The sequence below is a fragment of the Bombina bombina genome, chromosome 6 (assembly GCF_027579735.1).
Source record: "Bombina bombina isolate aBomBom1 chromosome 6, aBomBom1.pri, whole genome shotgun sequence".
NCBI classification, from domain to species: Eukaryota; Metazoa; Chordata; class Amphibia; order Anura; family Bombinatoridae; genus Bombina; species Bombina bombina.
In genome coordinates, this window is record NC_069504.1 from 522089612 (window position 1) to 522109695 (window position 20084).

Below are 20084 nucleotides of genomic sequence, written 5' to 3' on the forward strand. Positions count from 1 at the left end.
GTATTTGTGCATTTTTAAAACACAGGATCCACGAAAAATACACAACAAATAAAATCACCACTTGTAGCAAACTGCTGTACGCGTTTCGAGCTCCTCCCAGCCCTTGCTCACCAGCTGTATGCTAATGTCTCAAGTAAACACTTTTTAAAGAGGTATACCAGTTCCGTTAACCCTTTACTGCTCATCTCTCAAAGAGCACATAGAAAAAATACATACAATATGTACTTTTAAAATACTATACATATTTATGGTTCTAAAGCCATAATTAAATGATACTTAATATAATAATAATACTGTGTACACACTATCAATGGTGTTAAATAAAATATTCTCAAGTTATATATATATAATAGTATAAGCATAGGACTGATAATTTACACGTATGACAGTCATAATAATAATAATGTGGAAACAAAATATAGAGTCAAAGTGCAAAATCAAAAAGGAACAATGCATAATACATAAATAAGTTTTACCACAAATACACCATATTTGCACAATGTCAGACAGATAACAAATAGCTTATATTTGAAATTCAATAGAAAAGATTAGTATCCATATGGGAATTAAGACCCAATGGAATCCTAGTGTTTAAATAAAAAATCCAATAAACCTCACTCTGATCAAGTAATCTTTCTCTATCTCCCCCTCTTATGGGCTTTGGTATGAAGTCAATGCCTTGAATATAGAGTAAACCAGTATCAGAACTATGATGGTCTCTAAAGTCTCTCCCCACAGGAGTCTTAGTGTCTGGGTCCTCAATAGATCTTAAATGTTGTAAAAAAATGACCCTTCATAGACCTTTTAGTGCGTCCTGTATACTGTTTACCACAGGCTTTACATATAAGAAGGTAAACAACATGAGTAGTGTTACAATTAATATGATATTTAATCTTGTAAACCTTCCCTGTAGCATAATATTATAATTACATGTCTTGCATATCTTAGCTCTGCATTCATAGCAGCCTTTCTTTCTAGTTAGCCAATTGTGACTGGCCTCAAGTTTCGGAATCATAGATGGATATTATTATTATTCTTTATGTATAAAGCACCAACAGATTCTGCAGCGCTGCCCATGGGTACAAGGATAGAAGTACAATGGAGAAACAATACAATAAAAGACAACATTTCACAGACAGATACAGGGGGAATTGATGGCCCTATTCCTGTGGAAACTTACAATCTAGAAAAGACATTTCCTATGATCTTTGCTTTTTTAGATACAAAATTACAATTGTTTGTGAATTGGGTCCTCATGTAAAATTGGTTAACATTAGTTTATTATTCCACATACTTTATGGTAATCTGTGCTATAACCAGTTACAAAACAGGGTTTACCTCTACCCCTAAAATTTTTACCTCTATCTTTACTATCAACTTTACTCTTTTACTATCAACTTTACTCAGATTTTGCTCTAATATCTGTTGAGTGTAACCTCTATCCTTTAACCTATTACAGGTCTCATTAAGATGTTTAATACAAATTTCCTGCGTACAATTCCTCTTAACACGTAACTGCCCTTTAGGAATTGATTTAAGTAAATGTTTTGGATGACGAGAATCATATCTCAAAATGGTATTACCTGATGTTGCTTTTCTAAAGAGCTCAAATTCCAGACATTTATTAACACTGTTCACCTGTAAGGATATATCCAAAAAATGAATCCCACATCAATCTTGTTCCAAAGTAAATTTTAGATTCATGTTATTACAATCAATATGTTCATAAAAACTCTTTACACTCTGTTCCGCTCCACTCCACTAAAATCTAAAATTTACTTTGGAACACAATTGCTGTGGGATTCATTTTTCCATCTTAATGGGAGGAGAGTCCACTGCTTCATTCATTACTTGTGGGAATTAAGAACCTGACCACCAGGAGGAGGCAAAGACACCCCAGCCAAAGGCTTAAATACTTTCCCCACTCCCCTCAACCCCCAGTCATTCTTTGCCTTTTGTCACAGGAGGTTGGCAGAGATGTGTCGGAAGATTCAGAGTAGTCTCTTATGGAGGGTAGTACTCTTCGAAATGGGACTGGAGTTTTAAGTAGTCCTGTTAGCCTCTCAGTGAGAGCATGTGTGAAAGTTAGAGTCCGGATATGCAGGGAGAGTCTTTCTGCGAAACTATCCCAACTCAGATTAATAGCTCCTTAAGCAATCAGCATTGACGAGTTTCGCTGCCTGCTTTATGCACTCAAGTCCATGTCAGAAGCGATGCTACTAACCTGTCACACTTGAAGGGCCGTGTTTCTGTTCCACGGCATAGATTCTGGTAAGATCATTTTCATTTATACACGCATGAAGACAGGGTCACAGTGTGTCTCCTTTTATCTGTATAGAATCAAGGGTTAATATCCCTGGAAATGGGATTATTGAATAGGGGGGAATTTATGCATAATATCTTTATTGTGTTTATTGCTGCGTCATGCAGGGCCGCCACTAGAAATTTTGGGGCCCCTGACTTAACCATTGATCAGGGCCCCCCCCCCCCCTTTGACATGTGCAATTTTGGACCAAGTGACTAAAACGTATATGCACTTTATTCTTAAGTGTCTATTTAAACTTGGAAATGTTGTAAAGGTAGTAACATACACACACACAGACACACTCATACACTGAAACACACACACACACTCACACATAAGGATTCACATATAGACACTCTAGCAGACACGCAAAGAAACACACTCAGACACAGACACCCAAACAGACACTCAGCACTTGTTTACATTGACCTGACAAGTAATGAGGTAAACTACAGTTTTGTAAAAAAAAAAAAGGAGATTTAGAAAACAAAATATGGAGTTCTGATTATCTTTTTGTAAAGGAAGATGCCAACTAAATGATGACAACAGCATGCAGTGGCTGAAAGAAAGGGCCCTGAACTGCCTAAACAATAATTTAAAGGTTAAATGGTAGATTGGTGACTTCCGGAAAGGTCTCATTAGTCTCAAAGTCTGTAAAAAGATGTGAATAATTAGTAGTAAGGTCAAAATGTCCTAAAAAGGAACAGACAGTGGACACACACACACACACACAAACTCAAACTTGCACATACACCCAAGGAAACACTGACAGAGACAGCATCAGAAAACACACAAAGACATACACACACATACACACACACACACAGACACCCACAGAAAACTCACAAAGGCATACACACACAGAGAGACAACCACATAAAACACAGACATACGTACAACACCCTCACTGAGATATCCACAGAAAACACACAAAGACATACACACACCCTCACAGAGACACCCACAGAAAACACACACCCTCACAGAGACATCCACAGAAAACAGACATACATACATACACACACCCTCACAGAGACATCCACAGAAAACAGACATACACACCCACCCTCACAGAGGCATCCAGAGAAAATACACAAAGACAAACACACACACACCCTCACAGAGACACCCATAGAAAAAGCTCAAATACATATGCACACACCCTCACAGACATCCACAGAAAATGCACAAAGACATACACACCCACCCTCACAGAGAGACCCACAGAAAAAAATACATACACACTCATAGAGACACAAACCAAAGCACAAAGACATAAACACAGACACCCACAGAAACACTCACAGGAGGAAACATTTATGCACCTTGAGTCCCCTAAATTAACAGTGTGTGACATGCATGATAAAAAAAATTGCAGAAATTAAGAGATCACTTTTTAAAGAATCATATTTGTAAATGTGCAAACAAAAATAATTCTGTGAATTCAAAATTGTACATTAATGATCTGGGTAGATGGCTAGATGAAGAAAAGTACTTTTTAAAGGTTGACATATGGTTGTTTGATTTTTTCCCCATTTTCCCCAACCAAGAGCACCACTTCAAATATAGAGGACAAATGTTCCCATCTGTCAGCTGTACTTATGGATATTGAAAATGCTGTACTCTATATGGTCTTGGTGGAACCATAAGCTGTGGTACTCATATCATTAGATCTGGTTAAATGCAGGATTTAGGCTTGTTGGTAAATTAAGTCAGCTGTAGTGTAAACTGAACAGTTTTAAGTTAACCTGTCTCATTTCAAACAATGAGCAATCTTAGTCTGAGAGTATAACATGTTATGCAGATGTAAAAATCTTAGATAAAATGCCTCCTTGCATCTTGAAAGTCCTTGCATAAAGGGGCAGTAAACTGGAATGTAATATATATATAAAAATGAATATCTGCCAAAAGGGCACCTACCATTTGTGTATTGAGGAGGAAAATTTTCTGCATGGTTTTAAATATAGAATTTCTACAGCATTGTCAAATAATCATAAATACACTGCTGCTATAAAAAAAAAAATATGAACCCATGGCCCCACCATACAACTACTACCACACTGAAGTTACAATCCTAAATTGCACAAAGAAATAAAAAACATTTGCTAAGTAATTCCTACCTCCTCTGCAAATGAAAGTGATCTGGCACACACTGTACAAACAAAGTGCCAAGTCTGTCTCACACTGTGCATAGTGGTTTAGTGCACACTCAGAAATCCTCTCAAATGCTAATACTTTACTCCTTGTTATAACATTCCCCATGCTCAATTAGCACTCTGCTGTAGTACCCTGTAGTACCCACTGGTGGCTGCCAAAATTAAAAAAAAAAAAAATTTTTTTTTTTTTTTTTTAGTTCTTGACTCATGGGGCCCCCCTAGCCCATTGGGCCCCTGACAGGAGTCACCCCTGTCACCCCCTGATGGCGGCCCTGGCGTCATGTGTGAGGTGAGGCTCTAGCAATGTGTTAACAGTCAGGTGTAGATCAGCGCAGACTTTTTTGGCACGTTTTCTCTACAGTGCAGGGGTGGGCCATCCTGCATGGTACTCCATGTGACAGGGTGTGGCCTTTCCACTTCCTCTTTCCTGATCTGCAATTGCGGGAGACGTAATGGTTTCTCTATGGTCCGGGTCATAGGAGGTGGTGAGTGCCCCGGCCATTCGTATATAAAGGTGCCATTTATTCTATCTATCTAAAGGCGCAAGCTATGGAGGACTCTGATATGTTAGAGGATACCCCCTCTTTAATTAAATCTAATACCTGTGTTTATTGCGAGGAGGTGCCTGCGTAACTGTGTTTCACATGCTTAGATAAGTTTGCAATATCTAAATAGATTAAGATATTTAGCACTACTGAGCCGTCCACCTTGCCAGGTGCGTTCCCTAAATTAATCTCCGATCACACATGCAGCTCCCTATGGCCCAACTGAACCTGCCGCGGGAGGGGCCTCTTGGCCGCCAGATTTCGCTGCCCAACTGCAAACGGCGGTTTCTGCGGCCTTCCATGCCTTACCACGCCCTGTGAAGCGCAAGCGAAGGGAAAGACCTAGCCACCCATCCCAGGGGTCATCTACTCCGCTGGATGTCTCTGATAGATTATCCGCTGATGAGGACGCCTCCGACTCAATGCTCGCAAAGCGGACGACTATTTCCCTCGAGGATAGCTCGTTGTTCAAGGAGCCCATGGATAAGAAATTAGAATCCATGTTGAGAAAGATGTTTCAACTCACGGGGTTTGTTTTTCAACCGGCAGCAGCGATCGCTGCGGTGGCGGAAGCGGCTGCCTACTGGTGTGACGCCCTGATGTTTTTGCTTCAGCGGAAGCTGTTTTTGGGAGAGAGGGTCTACAGGCTGTATAGGGTCCACCTCCTTTTACCCTCCTGTTTTGTTCATTCAGTGTCCTCTAGAGCTTGGGTATTTGATCCCACAAGTAATGAATGAGGCAGTGGACTCTCCTCCCATTAAGATGGAAAACACAAATTATGCTTACCTGATGATTTCTTTTCCATCTGTGGGAGGAGAGTCCACTGCTCCCGCCCGTTTCTCCGTTGGGCAGACCTAAAAAAATGTTTTTTCTTCTGGCACCATTTATACCCTGATATTTCTCCTACTGTTCCTTGTTCCCTTAGCAGAATGACTGGGGGATGAGGGGAGTAAGGGAGGTATTTAACTTTGGCTGGGGTATCTTTGCCTCCCCTTGGTGGCCAGGTTCTTAATGTTTTTGGATATTGACTCAAACGTTATGATACATTTTAACTTTTTTGAATGAATGTTATTATTTATAGATAAATTCCTGTCAGTGCAATGCTTTCCTGATGCTGTATATTGACTTTTTCATTTGTACCCTGGTGGTTGGAGTTATGTGCATATACCTAAGGACTTGATAGATAGAAAGATAAATAGATAAAGATATATGTTACAGGTAAAATATGTGAAACTCATGCTTTCTAAAGAATGCGTAGCACTTTTTTGGAACTAAGTAATTAGCTTATTTCATTCTGATCTTATATACTTCAACATTTCATAGAATGCCTAGTTATTCTATAGAATTTCTAGCCTATTTTTCTGCAAAGTATAATAAAATAGACAGCAGGGGGTCACTTTATGAACAAATTGAAACCCAAACTCATTTCAAATAGGATAGAAAACACAGATGAGAAAATTTTAAGAACGAGCTAGTATCTGAAACCAAAACAAAAGAAAAATCTTCTGATGAACATTGCATCATTGTTCAGTCTTCTCAGATGAGAACATTTTATTAACTAAAGCTAAACTTAACAAAAATATATTCAGATAAACATTGCATCATTTTAGACTATTTATTGCAGCAGTGCTGTCTGAATTTGATTGACATTTTACACAAATGAGAAAATTGTATTCATTAATTGGTAACAGAAACCTACTACATTTTATTCCCAAACTAGTATCTAAAACATACCAATTCTTATAAACGATCTGAAACATTTTATTAACAAAAGCTAAACTTAACACCTTGCTTGACTGCTGCTTCCTATTTGCCCTTGTTCCTATTGCCTGTTGTAACCATCTCTGAGGGCCCCTTTAGCCTTTTGCTGTACTAAACATATTTTGTAGGATTATGTTTTTATTGCACATTGTGCTTTTCAGTGTCCCTTACAACAGTACTTTGGGGCTTCTATATCCCTTGAACCCTCCAAAAAGAATAACACTTCTCAAGATGAGGGCAGAATGTTTATTTTACGTTGTTGAAAGGGTTTTCACCTAAAAGTTCACCTAATTTTCATTTTGATGTATGTATATATGTGTGTGTGTGTGTGTATATACAGTGTGTATATATATATATATATATATATATATATATATATATGTAATGTGTGTTTGTGTGTATATATATATATATATATATATATATATATATATATATATATATATATATATATATATATATATATATATATATATATAGTTGTATGCAAAAGTTTAGGCACCCCTGACAATTTCCATGATTTTCATTTATAAATAATTGGGTGTTTGGATCAGCAATTTCATTTTGATCTGTCAAATAACTAAAGGACAGTAATATTTCAGTAGTGAAATGAGGTTTATTGAATTAACAGAAAATGTGCAATATGCATCAAAACAAAATTAGACAGGTGCATAAATTTGGGCACCCTTGTCATTTTGTTGATTTGAATACTTTTAACTACCTAGCACTGATAAATAGGGACACACAATTGGTTTGGTGAGCCCATTAAGCCTTGAACTTCATAGACAGGTGCATCCAATCATGAGAAAAGGTATTTAAGGTGGCCAATTGCAAGTTCTTGTTCTCTTTGACTCTCCTCTGGAAAGTGGCAACATGGGGGCCTCAAAACAACTCTCAAATGACCTGAAAACAAAGATTGTTCAACATTATGGTTTAGGGGAAGGCTACAAAAAGCTATTGCAGAGATTTAAGCTGTCGGTTTCCACTGTGAGGAACATAGTGAGGAAATGGAAGACCACAGGCACAGTTCTTGTTAAGGCCAGAAATGGCAGGTCAAGTAAAATATTGGAGAGGCAAAGAATGGTGAGAACGGTCAAAAACAGCCCACAGACCACCTACAAAAACCTACAACATCATCTTGCTGCAGATGGTGTCACTGTGCATCGTTCAACAATTCAGCGCACTTTGTACAAGGAGAAGCTGTATGGGAGAGTGATACGGAAGAAGCCTTTTCTGCACACATGCCACAAACTGAGTCGCTTGAGGTATGCAAACGCACATTTGGACAAGCCAGCTTCATTTTGGAAGAAGGTGCTGTAGACTGATGAAACAAAGATTGAGTTATTTGGTCATAACAAGGGTCGTTATGCATGGTGGCAAAAGAACACAGCATTCCAAGACAAAAACTTGCTACCCACAGTAAAATGTGGTGGATGTTTCATCATGCTGTGGGGCTGTGTGGCCAGTGCCGGTACTGGCAATCTTTTTAAAGTTGAGGGTCGCACGGATTCCACTCAATATCAGCAGATACTTGAGAATAATGTTGAGGAATCAGTCACAAAGTTAGTTACGCCGGGGCTGGATATTTCAACAAGACAACGTCCCAAAACACTGCTCAAAATCTACTCTGGCATTTATGCAGAGGAACAAGTACAATGTTCTGGAATGGCCATCCCAGTCTCCAGACCTGAATATCATTGAAAATCTGTGGGATGATTTGAAGCAGGCTGTCCATGCTCGACAACCATCAAACCTAACTGAACTGGAGGTGTTTTGCAAGGAGGAATGGTCCAAAATACCTTCATTCAGAATCCAGTCACTCTCTACAGGCTATAGCAAGCGTTGAGAGGCTGTTGGGGTGCCCAAATTTATGCACCTGTCTAATTTCGTTTTGATGCATATTGCACATTTTCTGTTAATCCAGAAAACCTCATTTCACTACTGAAATATTAGTGTCCTTCAGTTATTTGATAGATCAAAATGAAATTGCTGATCCAAACACCCAATTATTTATAAATGAAAATCATGGAAATTGTCCGGGGTGCTTAAACTTTTGCATATGACTGTATATGTATATGTCCAGCTCCGGCGTAACTTTAACTTTGTGACTGATTCCTCAACATTATTCTCAAGTATCTACTGATATTGAGTGGAATCTATGCAATCCTCAACTTTAACAAGATTCCCAGTTCCGGCATTGGCCACACAGCCCCACAGCATGATGGAACATCCACCAAAATTTACTGTGGCTAGCAAGTGTTTGTCTTGGAATGCTGTGTTCTTTTGCCGCCATGCATAATGCCCCTTGTTATGACCAAATAACTCAATCTTTGTTTCATCAGTCCACAGCACCTTCTTCCAAAATGAAGCTGGCTTGTCCAAATATGCGTTTGCATACCTCAAGCGACTCAGTTTGTGGCATGTGTGCAGAAAAGGCTTCTTCCGCATCACTCTCCCATACGCTGAATTGTTGAATGATGCACAGTGACACCATCTGCAGCAAGATGATGTTGTATGTCTTTGAAGGTGGTCTGTGGGCTGTTTTTGACCGTTCTCACCCTCCTTTGCCTTTGCCGCTCTGATATTTTACTTCTGGCCTTAACAAGAACTGTGCCTGTGGTCTTCCATTTCCTCACTATGTTCCTCACAGTGGACACTGACAGCTTAAATCTCTGTCATAGCTTTTTGTAGTCTTCCCCTAAACGTTAATGTTGATTAGTCTTTGTTTTCAGGTAATTTGAGAGGAGTTTTGAGGCTCCCATGTTGCCACTCTTCAGAGGAGAGTCAAAGAGAACAACAACTTGCAATTGGCCACCTTAAATACCTTTTCTCATGATTGGATGTACCTGTCTATGACGTTCAAAGCTTAATGGGCTCACCAAACCAATTGTGTTTTCCAATTAATCAGTGCTAGGTAGTTACAGGTATTCAAATCAACAAAATGACAAGGGTGCCCAAATTTATGCACCTGTCTAATTTCGTTTTGATGCATATTGCACATTTTCTATTAATCCAATAAACATCATTTCACAACTGAAATATTACTGTGTCCTTCAGTTATTTGATAGATCAAAATGAAATTGCTGATCCAAACACCCAATTATTTATAAATGAAAATCATGGAAATTTTCAGGGGTGCCTAAACTTTTGCATACGACTGTAAATGTATGTATGTGTGTGTATGTATATATATATATATATATATATACACACACACACATATTATATATATATATATATATATATATATATATATATATATATATATATATATATATATATATATGTGTGTATATATATATATATATCTATCAGAGCTTTCCAAACTTTTCTTGTTGGTGACACACTTTGTAGACCTACATCATTTCGCGACACAGTAATTCAGTTGTACTAGCAAAAAGGAGGTTAAACTAACTTGTTTTAAGAGATACGGACACATACATAAATTATAATAACTAAATGTATTTACAAGTAACAGTATGTATGGGCAAGAATTAATAACACCAATAGCTACTTACTATTTTAACGGATGTATGAGGTTGATGGCATGAACACAGTTTCTGAATATTTGGTGTAATATTAGCTAAAGACACTCACATTTCATCATCAAGCGTTTTTAAGCTTCCACTTCCTATCTATATATCAACAGCAGGAGCAGCAATGCAGTACTGGGAGCTAGTTGCAAAAAATCCCTCTGACTTCTGACTTCAGCTCAGCGTTTAAGCTGCCACCCTCTGTGAGTCCGACTGACTACTGCCCGCACTACAAACACACTGCTGTCCCACTCACTGGCTACACTTGCAGTCACAAGCCGATTGAGGAGACTACGCGTGCAGTCAGGAGCCAATGTGCCGCCAAATCCGCCAATGGTAATAGTTTCAGTTCCCACTGAGCTGTGCCAATTGGTTAAGATGATCTGTGACCCACTAGGTATCAATCACGTGTCAACCAGGTGATATGCGTAGCAGGCAGGTGGAAAGTCAGAAACCAAAAAACTATTTAAAGGGCCATAATACCCAAATGTTTAAACACTTGAAAGTGATGCAGCATAGCTGTAAAAAGCTGATTAGAAAATATCACCTGAACGTCTCTATGTAAAAAAAGAAAGATATTTTACCTCAAAAGTTCCTCAGTAGCCACCTCCCATTGTAAAGGATTTCTAAGCAGCATTTTAGTGTGTTTGTCCTGGGACATCTGAAGGGACTAGCATCGTGCACTCTCATATTATTTCACCAATCAGGTAAAGGAAGCTTACTATGAAATCTCATGAGAGTTAAGTGAAATCTCATGAGATCACAGTAAGAGTTCATGACCTCAGCACTGCTGATGCTGATTGGCTGCTGTTCATTTCTTCATTTTTTTAAATTTTTTTACCTGCAGCTGGGAGCAGCTGAGTATAACTTTTTACACAGAACTTACTCTGCTGAGCTGAGGAGATTGTAAGGTAAAATATCTTCCTTTTTTACATAGAGATGCTCAGGTGATATTTTCCTGTCAGCTTTTTACAGTTATACTGCATCAGTTTCAAGTGATTTAGCATATGAGTATTATGTCCCTTTAAATTTAAAAAAAATTGTGCTGAAGCAGGGACACACCTACACACTGCTGCCGACACACTAGTGTGTCCCGACACACAGTTTGGAAAGCACTGATATATATATATGTGTGTGTGTGTGTGTGTGTGTATCTGGGGGCTGCCCACGCACTTTGCTACCCTCTGGCACAGGGACTATGTTGGGGATGTAGTTGTTGTTATTAACATCCTCGTGGCTACTGGACTTTGTGGGGTTGATACAGATGTATGTGGTCATATGGATAGGCACAAATGTACTATAGCCTTGTGACCTTTGAATTGACTCTGTGTCTGTACTATGCATTCTCCCCTCACATTATATTGATTGAAACAAGAGCAGCACACTACATATCTGCAACTTTGTGACAGAGATTAAAAACATCTTGAACAAAAAGTATCTCAAACCGGCATAGGACACTATGTTTATCTGTCCATTTTCTAATGATTTTTGCAATGGGACTGAATAATTTAGATTAAGTTGTTCTATGGCTACCCTTTGTTGAAGGTTAACTGGAATCAATACTAATGTATAGCTCACTAGATAAGTGTTTTCACTATCGGTTGTTTTCAAGTATCTCAAACCGGCATAGGACACTATGTTTTTCTGTTCATTTTTTAATGATTTTTGCAATATGACTGTACAATTTCGATTAAGATTAAGTTGCTCTATGGCTTCCCATTGTTGAAGGTGAACTGTAATTAATTCCAATGTGTAGTTAGCAAGACAAGTGTTTTCACAATCAGGTGTTTTCAATCAGTGTATTACACGTATTGCTGTATTTTCACTTTACACAGGTGTTGTCTGTATTTTAGATAATTGCTTTATTGGTTACCAGCCAGGTAATGGTTGCTTAGCAACTAATTGTAGTGGTTTTTTAACAGGGGGAGGGGTCTGTATGTGTATAAATGTTTGGCACTTTGTATTGTTCTTTGGTCTGAGGAAGGGGAACCTTTCCCCGAAACGTCACTACAAATAAAACAACCTTTGTATTTAAGACCAGAGAGTGCTGTCTTCTATCTTTTGCTGTGTGTGTATGTATATATATATATATATATATATATATATATATATAATTTTTTTTGTGTGCGCACATACATATTTACACACATAAATATACATATATAAATATGTATACACACACATATATATATATATACACAGTGTACATAAAGAAAAAATAATCGCTCTACCAGGAACAATCAGCTTAGTAGCTTGTTCTATGGCGAGTTACCACCTAAGAGAAGCCTCTTTTAGCCCAATTTTTTTTAACAAACCTCCTAATCCTTCTCTGAACAAGGAATATGGCAACTCCAGACAATCATTTTGGCCTTCTTTGGGCCGTGTCAGTGAGGTGCAGTCATATCCCTCTAAGCACATTGGGCAAGGAGGTTATGTCTGGTTTCCCCCCACTACCCTTAGAGAGACTGCCTCAGGGTCACATTGCAAATACATACAGAAAGAAATGTGCTTTACCAGGAACGAACAGCAGCACAGTAGCTTGTTTTATGGCGAGTTACTACCTAGGAGCAGCCACTTTTAGCCCAGGTGTGCTTTCTGCAAATGAGAACTTTTCTGAAGTAAATCAGTCTGATCCCACCTAGTAAGATCAATCCTGCCCTGAAATACCAGGCAATCCTCTGCTGAACATGGCAATCCCAGATGATCATTTTGACCTTCTTTGGGCCCTGTCAATGAGGTGAAGCCATATTCCTCTAAGCACATTGGGTAAGGAGTCCACATCGGGTTTCCCCCAATATATATACGCACACAAACACTTTGGAGCCCATCTCATTCAAACACCTTGTCATATACCATATCCCTTTTTAACCCTTTTTTAAAGAAAAATTCTAAATAAAAAATATTGTTTTTATAAAAAATGTTTATATGTGAGTGTAATATTTTATTTGAATATGTTTCACATGTATTTTATTTTAACCCTAACACTTTACTTCAGTTTGCGCTAATTATTCTAGCGCTGTTTTGGCTTCCGTTCGATAACTTTCAACTGGTAATATGAGCAATATTTAATTTGGGCGCGATATCCATTGATAGTATAGTGTGCGCTAAAGCTATGTTGCCCGCTCTAAACCTTTTTCTGGTAAATCTGTTTTACCATGGACTTGTAATATCAATTTGTGCGCTAATTTTAGCCATGGTTTAGAATGAGCACTAGTGCTACAATAAAATATTCTAAATACTAAATTTATATTGAAATGTCCATTTTAATGTTCATGTTAATAATCCAGTCTTTACACCGTTTACAAAATCCCAGAGTATTTGCAAAGAATAGTATACATAGTGGGACAAAAAACATTACATAGTGTTAAGGAGTATTACAACAAAAATTGGAATAAAATGAGCTATAGAATTTCATGCACACAAAAAAACTAATTACTGGGACAGATAAATAATAAACTTTTATTATTAACAAATAATCTAATGTAAATATGCAGTTCTTTATATGGTCGTCTCATGTAGAATACAAATATATGAAATATAAAAATATCTTATTGCATGTCTGTCATCTCTAGGTTTGTCATTCCATCTCCTAAAAACTCACCCATAGCCATAATTGATCTGTCAATGTCACATCTGTGTCTGTCATATTCCTGACGTTTCCTATGGTTAATATCTACTGACCAGGGCACTTCTGTCTTAGTCTCCTTTGATTCTAGGCTGTACTTCAAACCTCACATTCTTATATTTATCTAGTTTTGTAATCTTAAAGGGACAGTAAACTCTTCGAGATTGTAAAATCACATGTTGGTGTTGTAAAAAACCTTTAATTATTATTTTGCCCCCTTTTCCTGTAATTTAAGTCTGGAAACTGTGGGGTTTCCATAGTGCACATGACAGGCTTCACAAGCCTAACCTTATTTACATATCTGTCCTTAATTGATACAGGCATGTATATAGGAAAAAGATACAAGCTCTCTTAAAGTGAATTTGACTATTGCTAATATTTACTTTTTTACAGTTTAAGTGCATGGTAAGAAGTAGGAGATATCACTTATTTCATATAGTACTTTATCTTGCAATACTTCTCATAACACTTGCCTAGAATTAATAGGCCATACTCACTGCGCCCATTTAAATAACAATAAAGAATATGTAGTGTAAGTAATACAAAGAAATATAATTTGTATGTCTATTAGCGTTTTATATCATGGTGTTATAAAGGGCCACCTTTAGCATTTGCAGGGCCCCTCACCCCAGTGCTCTTATTTCCATCCCACTGTATTCCCTGCCCCTGTAGACCCCAACCCATGTCTCAACATTAAGTGTTACTAATATAAAGAATATCACTATATTACACCTCCTGATACCTTAAGCACTTCTTCATAAACTAAATACAGGAGGTACGTTCCAGCTTCTCATATCTTCAATATGTGATTATGTAACAGGTTGTGTGGAAAAGATTATTTTAAACTTTTAACTGCTGCAGAGAATACATGTTTGGTTAATAAACAAAACGGAGATGTATGTACAGTTGTGCTCATAAGTTTACATACCCTGGCAGAATTTATGATTTATTGGCCATTTTTCAGAGAATATGAATGATAACACAAAAACTTTTGTTTCACTCATGGTTAGTGTTTGGCTGAAGCCATTTATTATCGATCAACTGTATTTACTCTATTTAAATCATAATGACAACATAAACTACCCAAATGACCCTGATCAAAAGTTTACATACCTTGATGATTTTGGCCTGATAACATGCACACAAGTTGACACAAAGGGGTTTGAATGGCTATTAAAGGTAACCATCCTCACCTGTGATCTATTTGCTTGTAATTAGTGTGTGTGTATAAAAGGTCAATGAGTTTCTGGACTCCTGACAGACCCTTGCATCTTTCATCCAGTGCTGCACTGACGTTTCTGGATTCTGAGTCATGGGGAAAGCAAAAGAATTGTCAAAGGATCTGCGGGAAAAGGTAGTTGAACTGTATAAAACAGGAAAGGGATATAAAAAGATATCCAAGGAATTGAGAATGCAAATCAGCAGTGTTCAAACTCTAATAAAGAAGTGGAAAATGAGGGGTTCTGTTGAAACCAAACCACGGTCAGGTAGACCAACTAAAATTTCAGCCACAACTGCCAGGAAAATTGTTCGGGATGCAAAGCCAAACCCACAAATAACTTCAGGTGAAATACAGGACATGTGGTGTGGCTTTTTCAAGATGCACAATAAGGAGGTACACCATTCCTACTATGAAACACGGAGGTGGATCACTGATGTTTTGGGGATGTGTGAGCTACAAAGGTACAAAGGCACAGGAAATTTGGTCAGAATTGATGGCAAGATGAATTCAGTATGTTATCAAACAGATGCCTCATTTTCCATTTCTTGATTAGAATTTGAATACTGCTGATTTGCATTCTCAATTCCTTGGATATCTTTTTATACCCTTTCCTGTTTTATACAATTCAACTTCCTTTTCCCCCCACAGATCCTTTGACAATTCTTTTTCTTTCCCCATGACTCAGAATCCAGAAACATCAGTGCAGCACTGGATGAAAGATGCAAGGGTCTGTCAGGAGTCCAGAAACTCATTGACCTTTTATACACACACACTAATTACAAGCAAACAGATCACAGGTGAGGATGGTTACCTTTAATAGCCACTCAAACCCCTTTGTGTCAACTTGTGTGCATGTTATCAGGCCAAAATCACCAGGGTATGTAAAACTTTTGATCAGGGACATTTGGGTAGTTTCTGTTGTCGTCATGATTTTAAAAGAGTAAACACATTTGATTGATAATAAATGGCTTCAGCCAAACACTAACCATGAGTGTGTTATCATTCATATTCTCTGAAAAATGGCCAATAAATCATAAATTCTGCCAGGGTATGTAAACTTATGAGCACAATTGTATCTAACAATTTTGTTGTATTTTTTTTAAATTGGATGACTAGATCTCACCTCTGACAATTCTTATTTTTTTGGCCTGTGGCATTGCATATAAAATAAAAAAAGTTTGAAAATATTATGGGGCTCATATTTTAAGGGACTGTAAACCCACAAAACCACCTCATTATACATACAAGATTGTGATAGGCTGGTGCTAAAAGCATCCAGTATATTTTGGAAATTGAAGTTCAAAGGGACAGTAAAGTCAAAATTAATCTTCATTCAGTAGTGCATTGCTGCTTCTTGAAAAAAAGATACAAATAGAATGAAACAAATTTGACTATAGAAGGAAATTAGTTTAAAATTGCATGATCAATCAGATTCATGAACATTTAATTCTGACTTTCATATTCCTTTAAAGTATATTTTTGGAACCCTTTGGGTGTAACATTACCTGTTCTGCAGTTTATTTCATTTCAATAACATGAACTGCATTAAAGCACTCACATGCACAGGTTAAAAAACAGACCAAGAAGAGAGGGGCGACTGGCTGAGCAGGTAAGTTTGTACACTGAGAGGTTCTAAAATATACTATAACTTAATTTTCCAAATAAGGCTATTTAGCACTAGCCTGTTGCAGTTGTTTATGTGTAGCATTAAGGACTTGTGTATTTAAAGGGACATTCCAGCCAAAATTAGAATCCACATGGATGCATTTCAGTTTTTTATAAAATAATTTTTTTGTAATATACATGTATTAGCAAGAATGCCTCTAATAAAAATTGTAGCTGTTTCAGAAGTTTATTTAAATGGACACTAAACTCACATTTTTTCCTTTATGATTCAGATAGAGCATGCAATTTTCAGCAACATTCTAATTTACTCCTATTATCAATTTTTCTTTGTTCTCTTGCTCTCTTTATTTAAAAAGCAGGAATGTGATGCATAGAAGTCGGCCCATTTTTGGTTGAGAACCTGGGTTATGCTTGCTTATTGGTGGGTAAATGTAAGCCTCCAATAAGCAAGCACTATCCATGATGCTGAACCTAAAATGTACTGGCTGCTAAGATTTATTTTCCTGCTTTTAAAATAAAGATAGAAAGAGAACGAAGAAAAATTGATAATAGGAGTACATTAGAAAGTTTCTTAAAATTGCATGCTCTATCTGAATCATGAAAGAAAACATTTGGGTTCAGTGTCCCTTTTAAATGTGCACCAGCATTTTGAACACAGCACTTGCTCAGAGAGCCTAAGTTGCTTGTACCATCTGGTAATGATACAATTTGTTAATCGCTGACATGAAACAAGCCCTACTGGCTCTCTGAGCAGCTGCAGTAATTAAAATGCTGGTGCACTAAGAATAGCTATGCTTCACATGCAGGGAAAAATGCTAACACTAAAACAGTGATAACATTTACTAGAAGCATTTTGCCAGTACATGTATATTTAAGAGTAATTCATCTGCATTTAAATTTTGACCTGAATGTCCTTTTAAGATACAGCAGTTTTCATTCTAAGACAGTAACCCTATAATGTCTGAACACATCTTCATTTATTATTTCAACGTTTGCTCCCGTTAAAGACTGCATATGCTATATAAGCACATGAAATATAAATCCCCAAAAATATTCTAATACTCATATTAATGTTGTTTGAAAGTTTGCAGACAAATTTCAAGAAGTTAAAGAAGCTGCAAGACTGGCACGTGAAAGATCTCAAGAAAAGATGGAGACCTCCAGCAACCACTCTCAAGTGAGTTACCTCAGCTTGTAACTAAGTGCACTTCACAGAGCATACCATTTGTTAAGTTTCCAATTTACTTCTATTATCAAATTTGCTTAGTTGCCATGGTATTTGTTTTTGAAGAGATACCTAAGTAGGCGTTGGGAGAACTACATGACAGGAAATAGTGCTGCCATATAGTGCTCTTGGAAATGGTAACCTTCTTACAAAACTGCTGTCATATAGTGCTCCAGACTTGTGCACATTCCCGATCTTATTTTAAAAAATACCAAGAGAATGAAGAGCATTTAATACATAAATTAGAAAGTTGCTTACTCTTTCTAAATCACGCAAAAAATAATAATTCATGTCCCTTTAAATTGCCAGCTTTAGTTTTCTTGTTTTCTTTATTTCTGCCTATGCATTTACACCCAAGAAAATAGTATTATTATTATTATCGGTTATTTGTAGAGCGCCAACAGATTCCGCAGCGCTAATTATTATGGAAATATTTCCCCTGGAGCTGCAAACTGCTACAGAGGTTTGTACAATGAATATGTTTGTATTAGTAACAAGTTCTACAAGACATTTCAAGCATTACCATAGATTTTTCAATACATAATCTCGATTGTGCCTAATTGTAAACTCTTATTATTTTAGCCTCAAGAAAAATTCTGTCTTTGTGTACAAATAAACGTGTGGCCCTGTGCAGTATCCTGACCTCTGTACAAAACTGATTTAAATATTAGCCTCTGAATACTGACACATTCCCACGCTATTTATACACAATGTTAAAGCAAAGTGGGTTTTTATTATTGGATTTATTGACATAAAAACACACCAAGTAAATGCTACTGCATAAAAATAAACATAAAGAAGGCGCCCATAGCGTCGTAGGTTCAAAGATTACAAGATATGTAAAAGAGTGATAAAGGTGCACTCACATTTAGGAAAGCACTGTCAAGTGCTGTACAGGCAGGCCAGACATTTTGGAGTATGCTGGCTAACTGTCTCAATAGCAACAGCTTGTGTGGTGTTATTTCTTCCTTAGGATGAATAAAAAACAAACTACCATAGTGTAATATGTTTATGCATAAAGAGATGTAGGACAGAAATATTCAACTCACATTTGGTGATGCACTGCCAAGTGCTATAAACGCAGGCCAGATATTCAGGAGTAGTCTGGCTAACTCTTTCACTGTGTCAGGAACATCAGTAGGGAGTGTCTTAGTCTTAGGTGCAATAGGATATAAACGATTGCCAAGGGTTTCTCAATATGGTGATAATACCAAAAGCAGGAATACCATAAAAATGTGTATAAAACTCAGTTTTGATAAAAATAGGGTACTTTAATATCAAAACTACAATACAGCGACGCGTTTCTCGGCGATACACTGTTTTATCAGGCCGGTATATATAAATATTTTTCTCCAACATAGGTGTGTCCGGTCCACGGCGTCATCCTTACTTGTGGGATATTCTCTTCCCCAACAGGAAATGGCAAAGAGCCCAGCAAAGCTGGTCACATGATCCCTCCTAGGCTCCGCCTACCCCAGTCATTCTCTTTGCCGTTGTACAGGCAACATCTCCACGGAGATGGCTTAGAGTTTTTTAGTGTTTAACTGTAGTTTTTATTATTCAATCAAGAGTTTGTTATTTTAAAATAGTGCTGGTATGTACTATTTACTCTGAAACAGAAAAGAGATGAAGATTTCTGTTTGTAAGAGGAAAATGATTTTAGCAACCGTTACTAAAATCGATGGCTGTTCCACACAGGACTGTTGAGAGGAATTAACTTCAGTGGGGGGAACAGTGAGCAGACTTTTGCTGCTTGAGGTATGACACATTCTAACAAGACGATGTAATGCTGGAAGCTGTCATTTTCCCTATGGGATCCGGTAAGCCATTTTTATTACAGAGTAAATAAGGGCTTCACAAGGGCTTGTTAAGACTGTAGACATTTTCTGGGCTAAATAGATTCATATATAACATATTTAGCCTTGAGGAATCATTTAATCTGGGTATTTTTGTAAAATAATATCGGCAGGCACTGTTTTAGACACCTTATTCTCTAGGGGCTTTCCCTAATCATAGGCAGAGCCTCATTTTCGCGCCGGTATTGCGCACTTGTTTTTGAGAAGCATGACATGCAGTCGCATGTGTG

At 37.4% G+C, this 20084-nt stretch overlaps 1 protein-coding gene across 1 annotated transcript in view; it reads left to right on the forward strand.

Moving 5' to 3' along the window:
* Nucleotides 1-20084, forward strand: part of HOMER2 (homer scaffold protein 2) — a 627175-nt gene that overhangs the window by 425128 nt on the left and 181963 nt on the right. Inside the window, exon 4 of the mRNA XM_053717425.1 lies at nt 17858-17950. Coding sequence (XP_053573400.1) covers nt 17858-17950 — 93 coding nt within the window. The remainder of the gene's footprint in view (nt 1-17857; nt 17951-20084) is intronic.